General features: G+C 40.4%; 1 protein-coding gene across 2 annotated transcripts in view; it reads right to left on the reverse strand.

Moving 5' to 3' along the window:
- LOC126251918 (N-acetylneuraminate 9-O-acetyltransferase) overlaps positions 1–14,825 on the reverse strand; it is a 270,156-nt gene that overhangs the window by 58,588 nt on the left and 196,743 nt on the right. For both annotated transcript variants that reach the window (XR_007545805.1, XM_049952650.1), the window contains exons 10-11: positions 6,916–7,085; positions 3,214–3,450 (exon numbers count right to left, since the gene is read on the reverse strand). Coding sequence is in view for 1 of the 2 variants with exons in the window: in XM_049952650.1 (XP_049808607.1) it covers positions 3,214–3,450; positions 6,916–7,085 (407 nt within the window). In the remaining variant the exon portion in view is untranslated. The remainder of the gene's footprint in view (positions 1–3,213; positions 3,451–6,915; positions 7,086–14,825) is intronic.

The raw sequence follows: 14,825 nt of genomic DNA on the forward strand, positions 1-14,825 counted from the left end.
TGTCACTTACTTCCTACCATATCTTCCAAGCCCATCTCAGCAATGTCACTAACACAGTGGTAAGTTGAACTTCCCACTATCCTTCCTTCCTCCCAAAATTCTAAATCACCAGTGGACCAGTGAACCTTTGTGAAGCTTGGTACTTAATTGCCTATGTAATTTCCAAGTTGAAACTTCAAGCTGAGGACTGACGTGTGCATGGACAGATTATTAAGGTCAGAGATCTGGTTTCAGATATTGGGAAAGTATGCAATTTTGACACTAATATTTATTGTAGTTTTGGCACTGATTACTGTATGACAATCGCTTTGCGAACGAGTGCTGATATTCTGTGGGTGTAATCCCTTTGCATCTCAGAGCAGTCAGTGACACTGACAGAAAAAAATTTGCAACACCAAAAATAATTAATGTGGGGGTAATGAAATTTTGGGAACACATTTGTCTATATAACATACCGAAATGATTAATATTGCAAGATCACAGGTTAATATAAGGATGAGAAAAGCCACTTGAAATGTGAAATATGCTGGTACATTAATAACTGGTAGAGCACTCTGTAGAGCAAGATTGGTTACATCAGTATGTCGGCAAGTGTTACCACTTTTCTGTTTACAAGGTATTTTTATCCCTTTAGTAAGCCTTCGATTCTTAGATGGTTTCTTACAATTATGTTTCACTGTTTTTTCTAGAGAAACTGTTTACAAATATACTCACAAGGGTACCATGAAATATATTAAATTTTAAGTTAGCATCACGTTCCCTGTACACCTTATCTGTCTACTGCTGCAAGTTTTCCCTAAAATTTGGTATTCTTAAATCATTAAGTGAACCCACTATTTTGGAGGACTGTTTAGCATTACTGTATGGACTTATGCAGATATTGTAACTAACTGTGCATCATAATCAGACAGGTAATTCTTAACAGGAAGAGTTTTTATGCTATTAAATTTATCTTGGTCTATAAAACATTATCTATCAGTGTGTTGCTTTTCTGTACTACCTGAGCAGGAAAATCAATAACTGATGTCAAATTGAAAGAACCAAGTAATACTTTAAGGTCAAGCTCTTTCAGAAAATCTACATTGAATTCCTCACAAACAATAATTTGCTGCCCTCTTTTTGACAGATAGCACAACAGAGAATCAAATTTTTTGAAAAAAAAAAAAAAAAAAAGCTGAAGATATCCCTATGGTGACCTACTCGCAGCTACAACTATAAAAGTACCGGTATTTAGTTTAAGCTCACATGCACATGCTTCTATTTGTTGCTCTACATAAATTTTTTTAGTTTATAAATTTTTCAGATTATGATAAATTTTAATGTATATGGCAACCCCTCCTCTATATATAGTGTCTCTACTTGCATGTGCTGGAAGCTTATAGCCACCTACATTTATCTTTTCCATGTCTGTGACTTTATGATGTTCACACAGGCATAGGCATAGGCATAGTCTATCTATCCACCCTCAGATTCTAAATCTTCCAACCAAACAAGAAGCCCATCTACTTCTTTTCTTAATATTCTGATGCAATATGCTACCATTTGTTTTTCCCTGTGCTTTTATGAGAATCTTGTAATAGCTTAACGTCTCTAGTACCTGCCAGTATGAGTTTCTCATTAAGCTTAATTGCATTCAATGTTGAATCTTAGCCTATTTAAAGCAAACCTGATTTGCAGCCTCGTAATGGCATTTACTAGTGCCACTCTTCTATGACTTGGGTGAAAGTTGAATAGACAATCTTTCACATGCAGAAACTTGCCTTCCAATTTTCATTTACATTGCACAACTCCTTCTTAGTGTTGTGATATTTTTCCCATCAGAGTAGTTTGTAAAAAGTATTAAGAGAGAAAGATCATAAATTATGTTGTGAATATAAAATTAGTGAGAAATAAAGCACTCCTGGTAATAATTTTAAGTGAAGCCCAATGGGGGGTTTCTGGCATTGCTTGTCTCGGGGGGGATATTCAGTAGGTGTGTTTCAATAGGTGATATTCAATAGGTGGGTTTCCACAGTAGGAAACAGAAGTGAAAGTTTAGTATTCACTTATTTTTAAAATTTTATTCAGTCTAGTGGTAATAAGCAAACTTAAAGTTTGAAAATTATTTTATGATATATATATCTCTTTCAACAGAGATTTATTTTGTGATTATAGATGTCCAAATTCATGAGTGGTAAAGATCTGGAGAAACTTCATGTTTATAACATCAAAATGAAACAGAGTTTCTCCTGGCATACAGACTGTTCAAATAACTTAAGGGACTGCACCCAGGTGACATTTCTAACTGCCAAGATTTCAACAGGTACACCCCTGTCATTTTCACCAAAACCAATGCCTCCAGAGTCAACTGCCATAACAAAGTACTGAAGGCAGTTACCACTGTCAAACATTACAGAGCAATGCTTGAACAACAACACCAAAAACAATGAAAAGCAACAACAATGGGTGAGCATCCACACTATCAAGAACCATCACCTTACTCTTGCGTACAGAAGCCACTGATTTACTCATCTGCATATTGCACACTCCAACACACAATGATTATTAAGACTGCAGGAAAACTGGTTCGGAACATTCTAAGTACGGAAAAAGGCTTCTAAGACTGATGAGCTGATGTACACATTGGTACATACAAATGACAAATTACAAGACTATAAAAGAATACATGGCATTATTTGTACAACAGGGCCTTGTTTGAGCAGGTGGTGCAGATATTCTTATGGGTAGGATGTCAACCTGGGCTGAAAAAGGGCCGCTGATATACCTGCTCTTGTCTCTCATTGGATAACACTACAGGCAATTATCGTTCAACAATAGCAATCTGTTTTTTACCTACCATGCACGATGAAAGACATGCACCACAAGAAAATCAATGCAGAGCCACATTAATCCTGAACTGGATCAAAGGACTTTGAAGAAAAACCCAAAGACATGAGGGTGCACCTGTCACCTGATCTCCATCCTATCGAACACAATGGTACTACTGACTGTAATACGTGCATTCAGTATCCAGTTCTGGCCAATTTCCTCAAGTGGTGGACAGTAGGTCAGTGGTAATGGATCACGATGACTTTACAGTCCTTTCAGTATCTCATGCCACAAGTCAATTCCATGATGTATACGTGTGCCTAATTCAACTGTTTATGAATGAAGTAATACATAAAAACTTCTCTCACAATGTTGCTAAAGTGATGTAAAAAAGATTATACTTACCTCTGACATATAGAGTACTGTGATAACAGTAAAAAGACCCACCATCTTCAGAACCAAATACAAATAATGAAGGGGATTTGTTTCAGATGAAGCAGCTGTTATTTGGGGTGGCAGAGCCAGTACCAAATAAGCCATTAGAAACCAGAATGAAATTAAAGGCACAAAGTAGTAGAACTGGTATGGCCTGTTCATACAGAGACAAAGCATCACAGTCATGAAGTTGAGTCGAAACAGTACCTGAAACATTGTAAGTTGTATTAATAACTTATGCAACTGAAAGAAACTGTGATGAAATTATATAAGTAATACTGGTGCCCAGAATAGTCTGATAATATAGGCTTTTCCAAAGAAACAGCCACTGGCTTTTGTTGTTGGATTTAACAAAATTGAATGCATGGTTGATATGATGTGCTTTAAAAATGTCTATCTCATATGAAAGCCAAAAATAATACATTTTATCAATTTTTTAATTTGTTAATTTGGTTTTTATTCCTTGCTTTCAAAGTGTCATATTTCACATGAGAGCTGTAATACAAGGTAACACATTTCTACACCAAAAAACATTAAATATATCAAAGGGAAATCCACTTTCAGAAATTACAATGAGACTGGCCCCAATTTTCTTCCAGGAGATAAAACTATAGTGCTGCTGATAGCACATACAAAGTATAATCAACTACAGTATATCTTTAGGTATGTCCAGTTCCTTCCTCTTGGAGAAAAGAGAGGTAGATTGGGAAAAGTTAAGAAGGAGATGCAGACCAATCTGAACCCTAGGATGAGGGGAACCAAACTCTTCTGAGGAGAAGGGAGAAAACATTACTCTTGTTCATGTCCCAGAATGATTAAAAAATTAATTTTTCAGTATGCAGAAAAATGTGCACTATACTGAAACTTTCTGAATGACTAAAATTAAGCTTCTGACAGGGACTTCTAACATGTAACCTTGTCTTTTGGCAGTAATGCTTTTACAAGTTTAACTATTACAGGCAGTGCGAAAAGTGAAGGATATTGATTCCAAGTGCCAGCCTGATTCACAATAATTCTAACTTGAGTTTTCATTAATAGGTTATCAAACAATGAAGTTGTTAAGTGCTGGTATTGTGAGCTGTATTCTCAGAAGAAGAAAACAGTTCAGTCATTTGTGTCCAGAATCACTAGGTTTTTACTTGTTGAGTATCAGTCCAACTGGCATACATATCATAACTAAATTCCTTCACAAGTGATATTTTCACCAGCACTGTCATCATCATCATCATCATTTCAAATAACTAGGAGTACTAGATTTCACAAATTCCTGCTATATAATTTGTGTGTAGTGCATATGAAGAAGAATGGCACCATTTTCTCCCATAGCTCTGGTTGTTATTTCCAACTGTAAATAAAAGTGCAGTTTCAAATATATCTGAAGCACAGAAGAGGGACTGCAATGGCCATTTCATACAGAGTGTGTGGAATGGTTACATATAATGAAAAGGAAGAAACAAAAGCAGAGGAAGAGACAAATGCAGAGGAAGAGACAAATGCAGAGGAAGAGACAAATGCAGAGGAAGAGACAAATGCAGAGGAAGAGACAAATGCAGAGGAAGAGACAAATGCAGAGGAAGAGACAAATGCAGAGGAAGAGACAAATGCAGAGGAAGAGACAAATGCAGAGGAAGAGACAAATGCAGAGGAAGAAACAAATGCAGAGGAAGACACAAATGCAGATGTTTTGTTGTTGTGGTCTTCAGTCCTGAGATTGGTTTGATGCAGCTCTCCATGCTACTCTATCCTGTGCAAGCTTCTTCATCTCTCAGTACTTACTGCAACCTACATCCTTCTGAATCTGCTTAGTGTATTCATCTCTTGGTCTCCCTCTACGATTTTTACCCTCCACGCTGCCCTCCAATGCTAAATTTGTGATCCCTTGATTCCTCAAAACATGTCCTACCAACCGATCCCTTCTTCTAGTCAAGTTGTGCCACAAACTTCTCTTCTCCCCAATCCTATTCAATACCTCCTCATTAGTTACGTGATCTACCCACCTTATCTTCAGCATTCTTCTGTAGCACCACATTTCGAAAGCTTCTATTCTCTTCTTGTCCAAACTGGTTATCGTCCATGTTTCACTTCCATACATGGCTACACTCCATACAAATACTTTCAGAAACGACTTCCTGACACTTAAATCTATACTCGATGTTAACAAATTTCTCTTCTTCAGAAACGATTTCCTTGCCATTGCCAGTCTACATTTTATATCCTCTCTACTTCGACCATCATCAGTTATTTTGCTCCCTAAATAGCAAAACTCCTTTACTACTTTAAGTGTCTCATTTCCTAATCTAATCCCCTCAGCATCACGTGATTTAATTTGACTACATTCCATTATCCTTGTTTTGCTTTTGTTGATGTTCATCTTATATCCTCCTTTCAAGACACTGTCCATTCCGTTCAACTGCTCTTCCAAGTCCTTTGCTGTCTCTGACAGAATTACAATGTCATCAGCGAACCTCAAAGTTTTTACTTCTTCTCCATGAATTTTAATACCGACCCCGAATTTTTCTTTTGTTTCCTTTACTGCTTGCTCAATATACAGATTGAATAACATCGGGGAGAGGCTACAACCCTATCTCACTCCTTTCCCAACCACTGCTTCCCTTTCATGCCCCTCAACTCTTATAACTGCCATCTGGTTTCTGTACAAATTGTAAATAGCCTTTCGCTCCCTGTATTTTACCCCTGCCACCTTCAGAATTTGAAAGAGAGTATTCCAGTTAACGTTGTCAAAAGCTTTCTCTAAGTCTACAAATGCTAGAAACGTAGGTTTGCTTTTTCTTAATCTTTCTTCTAAGATAAGTCGTAAGGTTAGCATTGCCTCACGTGTTCCAACATTTCTACGGAATCCAAACTGATCTTCCCCGAGGTCCGCTTCTACCAGTTTTTCCATTCGTCTGTAAAGAATTCGTGTCAGTATTTTGCAGCTGTGACTTGTTAAACTGATAGTTCGGTAATTTTCACATCTGTCAACACCTGCTTTCTTTGGGATTGGAATTATTATATTCTTCTTGAAGTCTGTGGGTATTTTGCCTGTCTCATACATCTTGCTCACCAGATGGTAGAGTTTTGTCATGACTGGCTCTCCCAATGCCATCAGTAGTTCTAATGGAATGTTGTCTACTCCCGGGGCCTTGTTTCGACTCAGGTCTTTCAGTGCTCTGTCAAACTCTTCACGCAGTATCTTATCTCCCATTTCATCTTCATCTACATCCTCTTCCATTTCCATAATATCGTCCTCAAGTACATCGCCCTTGTATAAACCCTCTATATACTCCTTCCACCTTTCTGCCTTCCCTTCTTTGCTTAGAACTGGGTTGCCATCTGAGCTTTTGATATTCATACAAGTGGTTCTCTTCTCTCCAAAGGTCTCTTTAATTTTCCTGTAGGCAGTATCTATCTTACCCCTAGTGAGACAAGCCTCTACATCCTTACATTTGTCCTCTAGCCATCCCTGCTTAGCCATTTTGCACTTCCTGTCGATCTCATTTTTGAGACGTTTGTATTCCTTTTTGCCTGCTTCATGCAAAGGAAGACACAAATGCAAAGGAATGAACAAAAAATTAAAAGAAAAAGTCATAAAGACATAGAATTAATTAAATCATCCAACAGTGTAAAACAACATGGAGATCAAGGCCCATAAAATTTTATTAAAATACAAACCTGGAAAAAGCGTACTATTCCTGCATCCCCTCTTTGCCAAAAGTAACAAAAATGACCATATCCAGATAGAAACAGATAGGCAGAAACAAGGACACGAATGTGCATATATATTGGTAATATACGACTTGCCCCTGTCATGTGATAAATAAGTATCACCAACTGCATCCATCCTATAAAAGTAATAAACACACATTGTAAAGAAATATTAAGGTAGGAGATAAGTTTAAAAAATTCTCTATTTGCACAGAATAAAAGGCATAGCGGACTGATGATAATCATGTAGGGGGGAGCATTTATGACCAGTATATATCCAATTTTAGTATGTTATTGGTTACAGAAAAAACAGATTCATTTTGAAACACAATTTCACTTGCATGAGAAAATTTAATTTTGCTCAGCTGCAATCCAAAATTTACCAACAATGTTTGGGGTTCCATTTCTGGCTTCTTCAGTATAGGTCTAAAAATAATTTGTTATAAAATGCAGAGATGAACACACAAAGCCTTGTTTGCATATATATATATATATATATATATATATATATATATATATATATATATAACAGAGGGAAACATTCCACGTGGAAAAAATATATCTAAAAAGAAAGATGATGGGACTTACCAAACAAAAGCGCTGGCAGGTCGATAGACACACAAAAAAACACAAATATACACACAAAATTCTAGCTTTCGCAACCAACGGTTGCTTCGTCAGGAAAGAGGGAAGGAGAGGGAAAGATGAAAGGATGTGGGTTTTAAGGGAGAGGGTAAGGAGTCATTCCAATCCCGGGAGCGGAAAGACTTACCTTAGGGGGAAAAAAGGACAGGTATACACTCGCACACACACACATATCCATCCACACATACAGACACAAGCAGACATATTTAAAGACAAAGAGTTTGGGCAGAGATGTCAGTCGAGGTGGAAGAGTAGAGGCAAAGAAGTTGTTGAGAGACAGGTGAGGTATGAGTGGCGGCAACTTGAAATTAGCGGAGATTGAGGCCTGGCGGATAACGAGAAGAGAGGATATACTGAAGGGCAAGTTCCCATCTCCGGAGTTCGGATAGGTTGGTGTTGGTGGGAAGTATCCAGATAACCCGGACGGTGTAACACTGTGCCAAGATGTGCTGGCTGTGCACCAAGGCATGTTTAGCCACAGGGTGATCCTCATTACCAACAAACACTGTCTGCCTGTGTCCATTCATGCGAATGGACAGTTTGTTGCTGGTCATTCCCACATAGAATGCATCACAGTGTAGGCAGGTCAGTTGGTAAATCACGTGGGTGCTTTCACACGTGGCTCTGCCTTTGATCGTGTACACCTTCCGGGTTGCAGGACTGGAGTAGGTGGTGGTGGGAGGGTGCATGGGACAGGTTTTGCACCGGGGGCGGTTACAAGGATAGGAGCCAGAGGGTAGGGAAGGTGGTTTGGGGATTTCATAGGGATGAACTAACAGGTTACGAAGGTTAGGTGGACGGCGGAAAGACACTCTTGGCGGAGTGGGGAGGATTTCATGAAGGATGGATCTCATTTCAGGGCAGGATTTGAGGAAGTCGTATCCCTGCTGGAGAGCCACATTCAGAGTCTGGTCCAGTCCCGGAAAGTATCCTGTCACAAGTGGGGCACTTTCGTGGTGGTTCTGTGGGGGATTCTGGGTTTGAGGGGATGAGGAAGTGGCTCTGGTTATTTGCTTCTGTACCAGGCCGGGAGGGTAGTTGCGGGATGCGAAAGCTGTTGTCAGGTTGTTGGTGTAATGTTTCAGGGATTCCGGACTGGAGCAGATTCGTTTGCCACGAAGACCTAGGCTGTAGGGAAGGGACCGTTTGATGTGGAATGGGTGGCAGCTGTCATAATGGAGGTACTGTTGCTTGTTAGTGGGTTTGATGTGGACGGACGTGTGAAGTTGGCCATTGGACAGGTGGAGGTCAACGTCAAGGAAAGTGGCATGGGATTTGGAGTAGGACCAGGTGAATCTGATGGAACCAAAGGAGTTGAGGTTGGAGAGGAAATTCTGGAGTTCTTTTTCACTGCCGCACCCCAACCTTCTACCTTCTTCCTAAAATCCACAAACCCAATCATCCCGGCCGCCCCATTGTAGCTGGTTACCAAGCCCCCACAGAACGTATCTCTGCCTACGTAGATCAACACCTTCAACCCATTACATGCAGTCTCCCATCCTTCATCAAAGACACCAACCACTTCCTTGAACGCCTGGAATCCTTACCCAATCTGTTACCCCCGGAAACCATCCTTGTAACCATTGATGCCACTTCCCTATACACAAATATTCCGCACGTCCAGGGCCTCGCTGCGATGGAGCATTTCCTTTCACGCCGATCACCTGCCACCCTACCTAAAACCTCTTTCCTCATTACCTTAGCCAGCTTCATCCTGACCCACAACTTCTTCACTTTTGAAGGCCAGACATACCAACAATTAAAGGGAACAGCCATGGGTACCAGGATGGCCCCCTCGTACGCCAACCTATTCATGGGTCGCTTAGAGGAAGCCTTCTTGGTTACCCAGGTCTGCCAACCCAAAGTTTGGTACAGATTTATTGATGACATCTTCATGATCTGGACTCACAGTGAAGAAGAACTCCAGAATTTCCTCTCCAACCTCAACTCCTTTGGTTCCATCAGATTCACCTGGTCCTACTCCAAATCCCATGCCACTTTCCTTGACGTTGACCTCCACCTGTCCAATGGCCAACTTCACACGTCCGTCCACATCAAACCCACTAACAAGCAACAGTACCTCCATTATGACAGCTGCCACCCATTCCACATCAAACGGTCCCTTCCCTACAGCCTAGGTCTTCGTGGCAAACGAATCTGCTCCAGTCCGGAATCCCTGAAACATTACACCAACAACCTGACAACAGCTTTCGCATCCCGCAACTACCCTCCCGGCCTGGTACAGAAGCAAATAACCAGAGCCACTTCCTCATCCCCTCAAACCCAGAATCCCCCACAGAACCACCACGAAAGTGCCCCACTTGTGACAGGATACTTTCCGGGACTGGACCAGACTCTGAATGTGGCTCTCCAGCAGGGATACGACTTCCTCAAATCCTGCCCTGAAATGAGATCCATCCTTCATGAAATCCTCCCCACTCCGCCAAGAGTGTCTTTCCGCCGTCCACCTAACCTTCGTAACCTGTTAGTTCATCCCTATGAAATCCACAAACCACCTTCCCTACCCTCTGGCTCCTATCCTTGTAACCGCCCCCGGTGCAAAACCTGTCCCATGCACCCTCCCACCACCACCTACTCCAGTCCTGCAACCCGGAAGGTGTACACGATCAAAGGCAGAGCCACGTGTGAAAGCACCCACGTGATTTACCAACTGACCTGCCTACACTGTGATGCATTCTATGTGGGAATGACCAGCAACAAACTGTCCATTCGCATGAATGGACACAGGCAGACAGTGTTTGTTGGTAATGAGGATCACCCTGTGGCTAAACATGCCTTGGTGCACAGCCAGCACATCTTGGCACAGTGTTACACCGTCCGGGTTATCTGGATACTTCCCACCAACACCAACCTATCCGAACTCCGGAGATGGGAACTTGCCCTTCAGTATATCCTCTCTTCTCGTTATCCGCCAGGCCTCAATCTCCGCTAATTTCAAGTTGCCGCCACTCATACCTCACCTGTCTCTCAACAACTTCTTTGCCTCTACTCTTCCACCTCGACTGACATCTCTGCCCAAACTCTTTGTCTTTAAATATGTCTGCTTGTGTCTGTATGTGTGGATGGATATGTGTGTGTGTGCGAGTGTATACCTGTCCTTTTTTCCCCCTAAGGTAAGTCTTTCCGCTCCCGGGATTGGAATGACTCCTTACCCTCTCCCTTAAAACCCACATCCTTTCATCTTTCCCTCTCCTTCCCTCTTTCCTGACGAAGCAACCGTTGGTTGCGAAAGCTAGAATTTTGTGTGTATATTTGTGTTTTTTTGTGTGTCTATCGACCTGCCAGCGCTTTTGTTTGGTAAGTCCCATCATCTTTCTTTTTATATATATATATATATATATATATATATATATATATATATATATATATATATATATGGTTATAATAGAGGGAAACATTCCACGTAGGAAAAATATATCTAAAAACAAAGATGATGTGACTTACCAAATGAAAGTGCTGGCAGGTCGACAGACACACAAACAAACACAAACATACACACAAAATTCAAGCTTTCGCAACAAACTGTTGCCTCATCAGGAAAGAGGGGAAGGAGAGGGAAAGACGAAAGGATGTGGGTTTTAAGGGAGAGGATAAGGAGTCATTCCAATCCCGGGAGCGGAAAGACTTACCTTAGGGGGAAAAAAGGACGGGTATACACTCGCGCACACACACACACACACACACACACACACACACACACACACACACACACACATATACCATTGGTATATGTGTGGATGGATATGTGTGTGTGTGTGTGTGCGCGCGCGAGTGTATACCCGTCCTTTTTTCCCCCCTAAGGTAAGTCTTTCCGCTCCCGGGATTGGAATGACTCCTTATCCTCTCCCTTAAAACCCACATCCTTTCGTCTTTCCCTCTCCTTCCCCTCTTTCCTGATGAGGCAACAGTTTGTTGCGAAAGCTTGAATTTTGTGTGTATGTTTGTGTGTCTGTCGACCTGCCAGCACTTTCATTTGGTAAGTCACATCATCTTTATATATATATATATATATATATATATATATATATATATATAAACAAAGATGATGTGACTCACCAAACGAAAGCGCTGGCAGGTCGATAGACACACAAACATACACACGAAATTCAAGCTTTCGCAACAAACTGTTGCCTCATCAGGAAAGAGGGGAAGGAGAGGGAAAGACGAAAGGATGTGGGTTTTAAGGGAGAGGGTAAGGAGTCATTCCAATCCCCGGAGCGGAAAGACAGGTATACACTCGCACACACACACATATCCATCCGCACATACACAGACACAAGCAGCCTTTACAAATGTCTGCTTGTGTCTGTGAGAAGCACGATATTGTTGGTGTAATGCAGTTTCAAACACAGCGTTATTGTTATTTTTCTGTAGGTGTACCAACAGCCAACAAAGATTCAGTATTGCTCAACATGACGTGTTGTACAGAGCTTAATATTATAAAATGTTGTAATATGAAACTAAGCCACATGCTAGCAGAGCGGTATTCTTTACGCGAATGCACTGTCGCATGCGGCATATCCGTAGTTCCGCGCATGTGCGCGCTGTCAGCTGGTGTGGTAGTGGGGGACATGTGACGTCAAAAGGGAGCGATCCGCACGCGTGTGAAAGCTCGGCACGCGTGCATGCACATGTGCCGCGTTCTTGGTCGTCACTAGAGTGTACTCTGGAAGAACAAACAACTTGTTGAGCCTTCCATGGATAGATACATAAAAATGTTTTATCTGAATGTAGCTTGTATCTACCAATTAGCAGTTATGTACAGAAAGATCATGTGCTGCTAACAGATTAGATTAGATTCAGTTTTCGTTCCACAGAGCCAAAAAATGAGATGATTCTTGCGGGTGTGGAACATGTCAGGAAGTATTACATGAAAACATAAAACATTTGAATATAATACTTACTACCCCGATCATTTGTCAGGAGATTGTTGAAATAGGTGAATACAATCAGTAAACTGGAACAGCTAATATTTACAGAATTAACACACTGTCAGAATGAAACATTGTTATGCACTATTAATAAATTTATCATACACAAAATACCTAATCTTGACTGTTGTGAGCAAGTGCTGTCAAAACTGACATCTAACAGACATGTTCACGTAAGCTGGCTTAACAGTCTCATATTCATCTATAGAGTAGAAGGAGATGCCTATCAAAAAGTCTTTCAAACTCTGTTTAAACCATGCTTTATCTGAAACCAAGTTTTAAAGGTTGTTGGCAATTTATTGGAAATGTGTGTTCCTGAATATTGGACCCCTTTTTAGACCAAGGTAAGTGACTTTACGTCTTTATGTAGATTGTTCTTATTCCTAGTATTGAGGTATCGGTTGGAAACAGCGATGTATTTCTTGCAGCAAATTTCATTAAGAAATAAATATACTGAGAAACAGTGGTTAGCATATAAAGTTCCTTGAACAAGTTTCTAAATGATATTCTTGATTTTACACCACAAATGATTCTTATCACACACTTTTGCACCCGAAAAACTTTTGCTCGGTTTGATGAGTTGCTGCAGAATATGATCACATATGACATAACAGAATGAAAGTAAGGAAAGTATGCAAGTTTTTTTATATTTGTATCCCCTACAACTGACATCATTCCCACTGCAAATACAGACTTTTTAGGCACTTAATCAATTCTGTGGTATGCCCTTCCCAACTAAATTTATTATCAAGTTGTAATCCCAGAAATTTAACACTGTCAACCTCTTTGATCTCCGATTGACAGCCTTGTTGTGAGAGAGTTACAGCTTTGGTGGCCCCTGAAATAAAACAAGACTGACTGTTTATTCAAGAATCTGTAATTCTGTTTTAAAAAACTGGCCAGGTACGAGTAGGACTCTCACACCGAGGGTTCAGTACAAACTTAATTATGTATATAGACAGTTCATCCATAACAGGAATTAAGAATCTCTACCATTATCGCCTGTCATAAACATTGACACTGGCAAGATTTTGGTCCCAAGGATTCCAAAATTTTCGAGAATGTTTTAGTTTCAAGTCTGATGTTGAATAACAAATGAGAAAAGAAATATTTTTTGATGTGACAATTACAAAGAACAATTTTTAGATTGTTTTCCTTTACTTGTACTTTGAATCTTGCTTCTCGCCAAATTTCATAATTCTAGGTCAATGGGAAGTGCCTTACAGGTTTTGATGAGTTTGTTTTGGTAAGTATCAAAATATGTGCCCGTAGCCATATTGTTTCGTTGTACTGACTTAGAAACTTGCATTTATTGCACTCCTAAGGACCTATAAACCTTAGTATGTAACAGAAATTTTAACTTCATAAGTCTTCCCAGGTCTTAATAGTAGGATGAATGGACGGAGAGTCAGATACGAATTGACAAAGTCCCCCCCTTCATAGATGTAATTACAAACTTACAGTTTTCAGGTCTTTTTCTTTGATTTTACTGCAAAACCTTGCTTCTTACCAAATTTCATGATTCTATGCCAATGGAAAGCAGGGAAGAGTTAGATTAACTCGGCAGGTCAGCTCAATTGGCGCTTGCTTGTCGAAATGGTAGTGAAAGTTTTTTCCTGTGCCTTCCACCAGATGGCTCAAGAATATCCTCAAATTGAACAACTTAAGCTCTTAGAAACAGTTTTGGTTTGGTTTGGTTTTAGGGTGCAAAAACACCTTGGGTCATATCGAAGACAAAAAAGGAGTTAAAAGCGACTACACATTAAGCCCAATCAATGGAACAAAAGACAGCTAAAAACAGGGACCTAAATAAAGATCCATTCAGTAAGCAGAGAGACAAAGAATGTCCTGAACTAAAGATTAAATGTCCTTTGCCATTTTGCTACGATGGATAAAAAGTAAAACGCAGTCAACAGCCCAGGCGTCATTCGCTAAAATGGCCGACAACTCAGATGACGACTGTAAATAAGAAGCTATTTGGTTAAAAAAAGGGCATTCCATCAGGAAATTGTGAACCATCAAAGGTTGAGGGCAATGAGCACAAAGTGGCGAGGGATCACCACATAACAAATGGTGGTTGCGAAAAAAAGACAGTGCTCAATACACAACCTAGCTAAAATGATCTCCTCATGGCAAGACAGCTGAGAAGAGGTTGGCCAAGCCACTGGGAGAGGTTTAAATCCTCAGAACTTGTACCCATGAAGGGTACACCAATGGTAATGCTAAAGTGATATCACCTACTGACATACAGCAACACAGAGATCACTGGAAGGAATGGAG

The sequence above is a fragment of the Schistocerca nitens genome, chromosome 4 (genome assembly GCF_023898315.1).
Source record: "Schistocerca nitens isolate TAMUIC-IGC-003100 chromosome 4, iqSchNite1.1, whole genome shotgun sequence".
NCBI classification, from domain to species: domain Eukaryota; kingdom Metazoa; phylum Arthropoda; class Insecta; order Orthoptera; family Acrididae; genus Schistocerca; species Schistocerca nitens.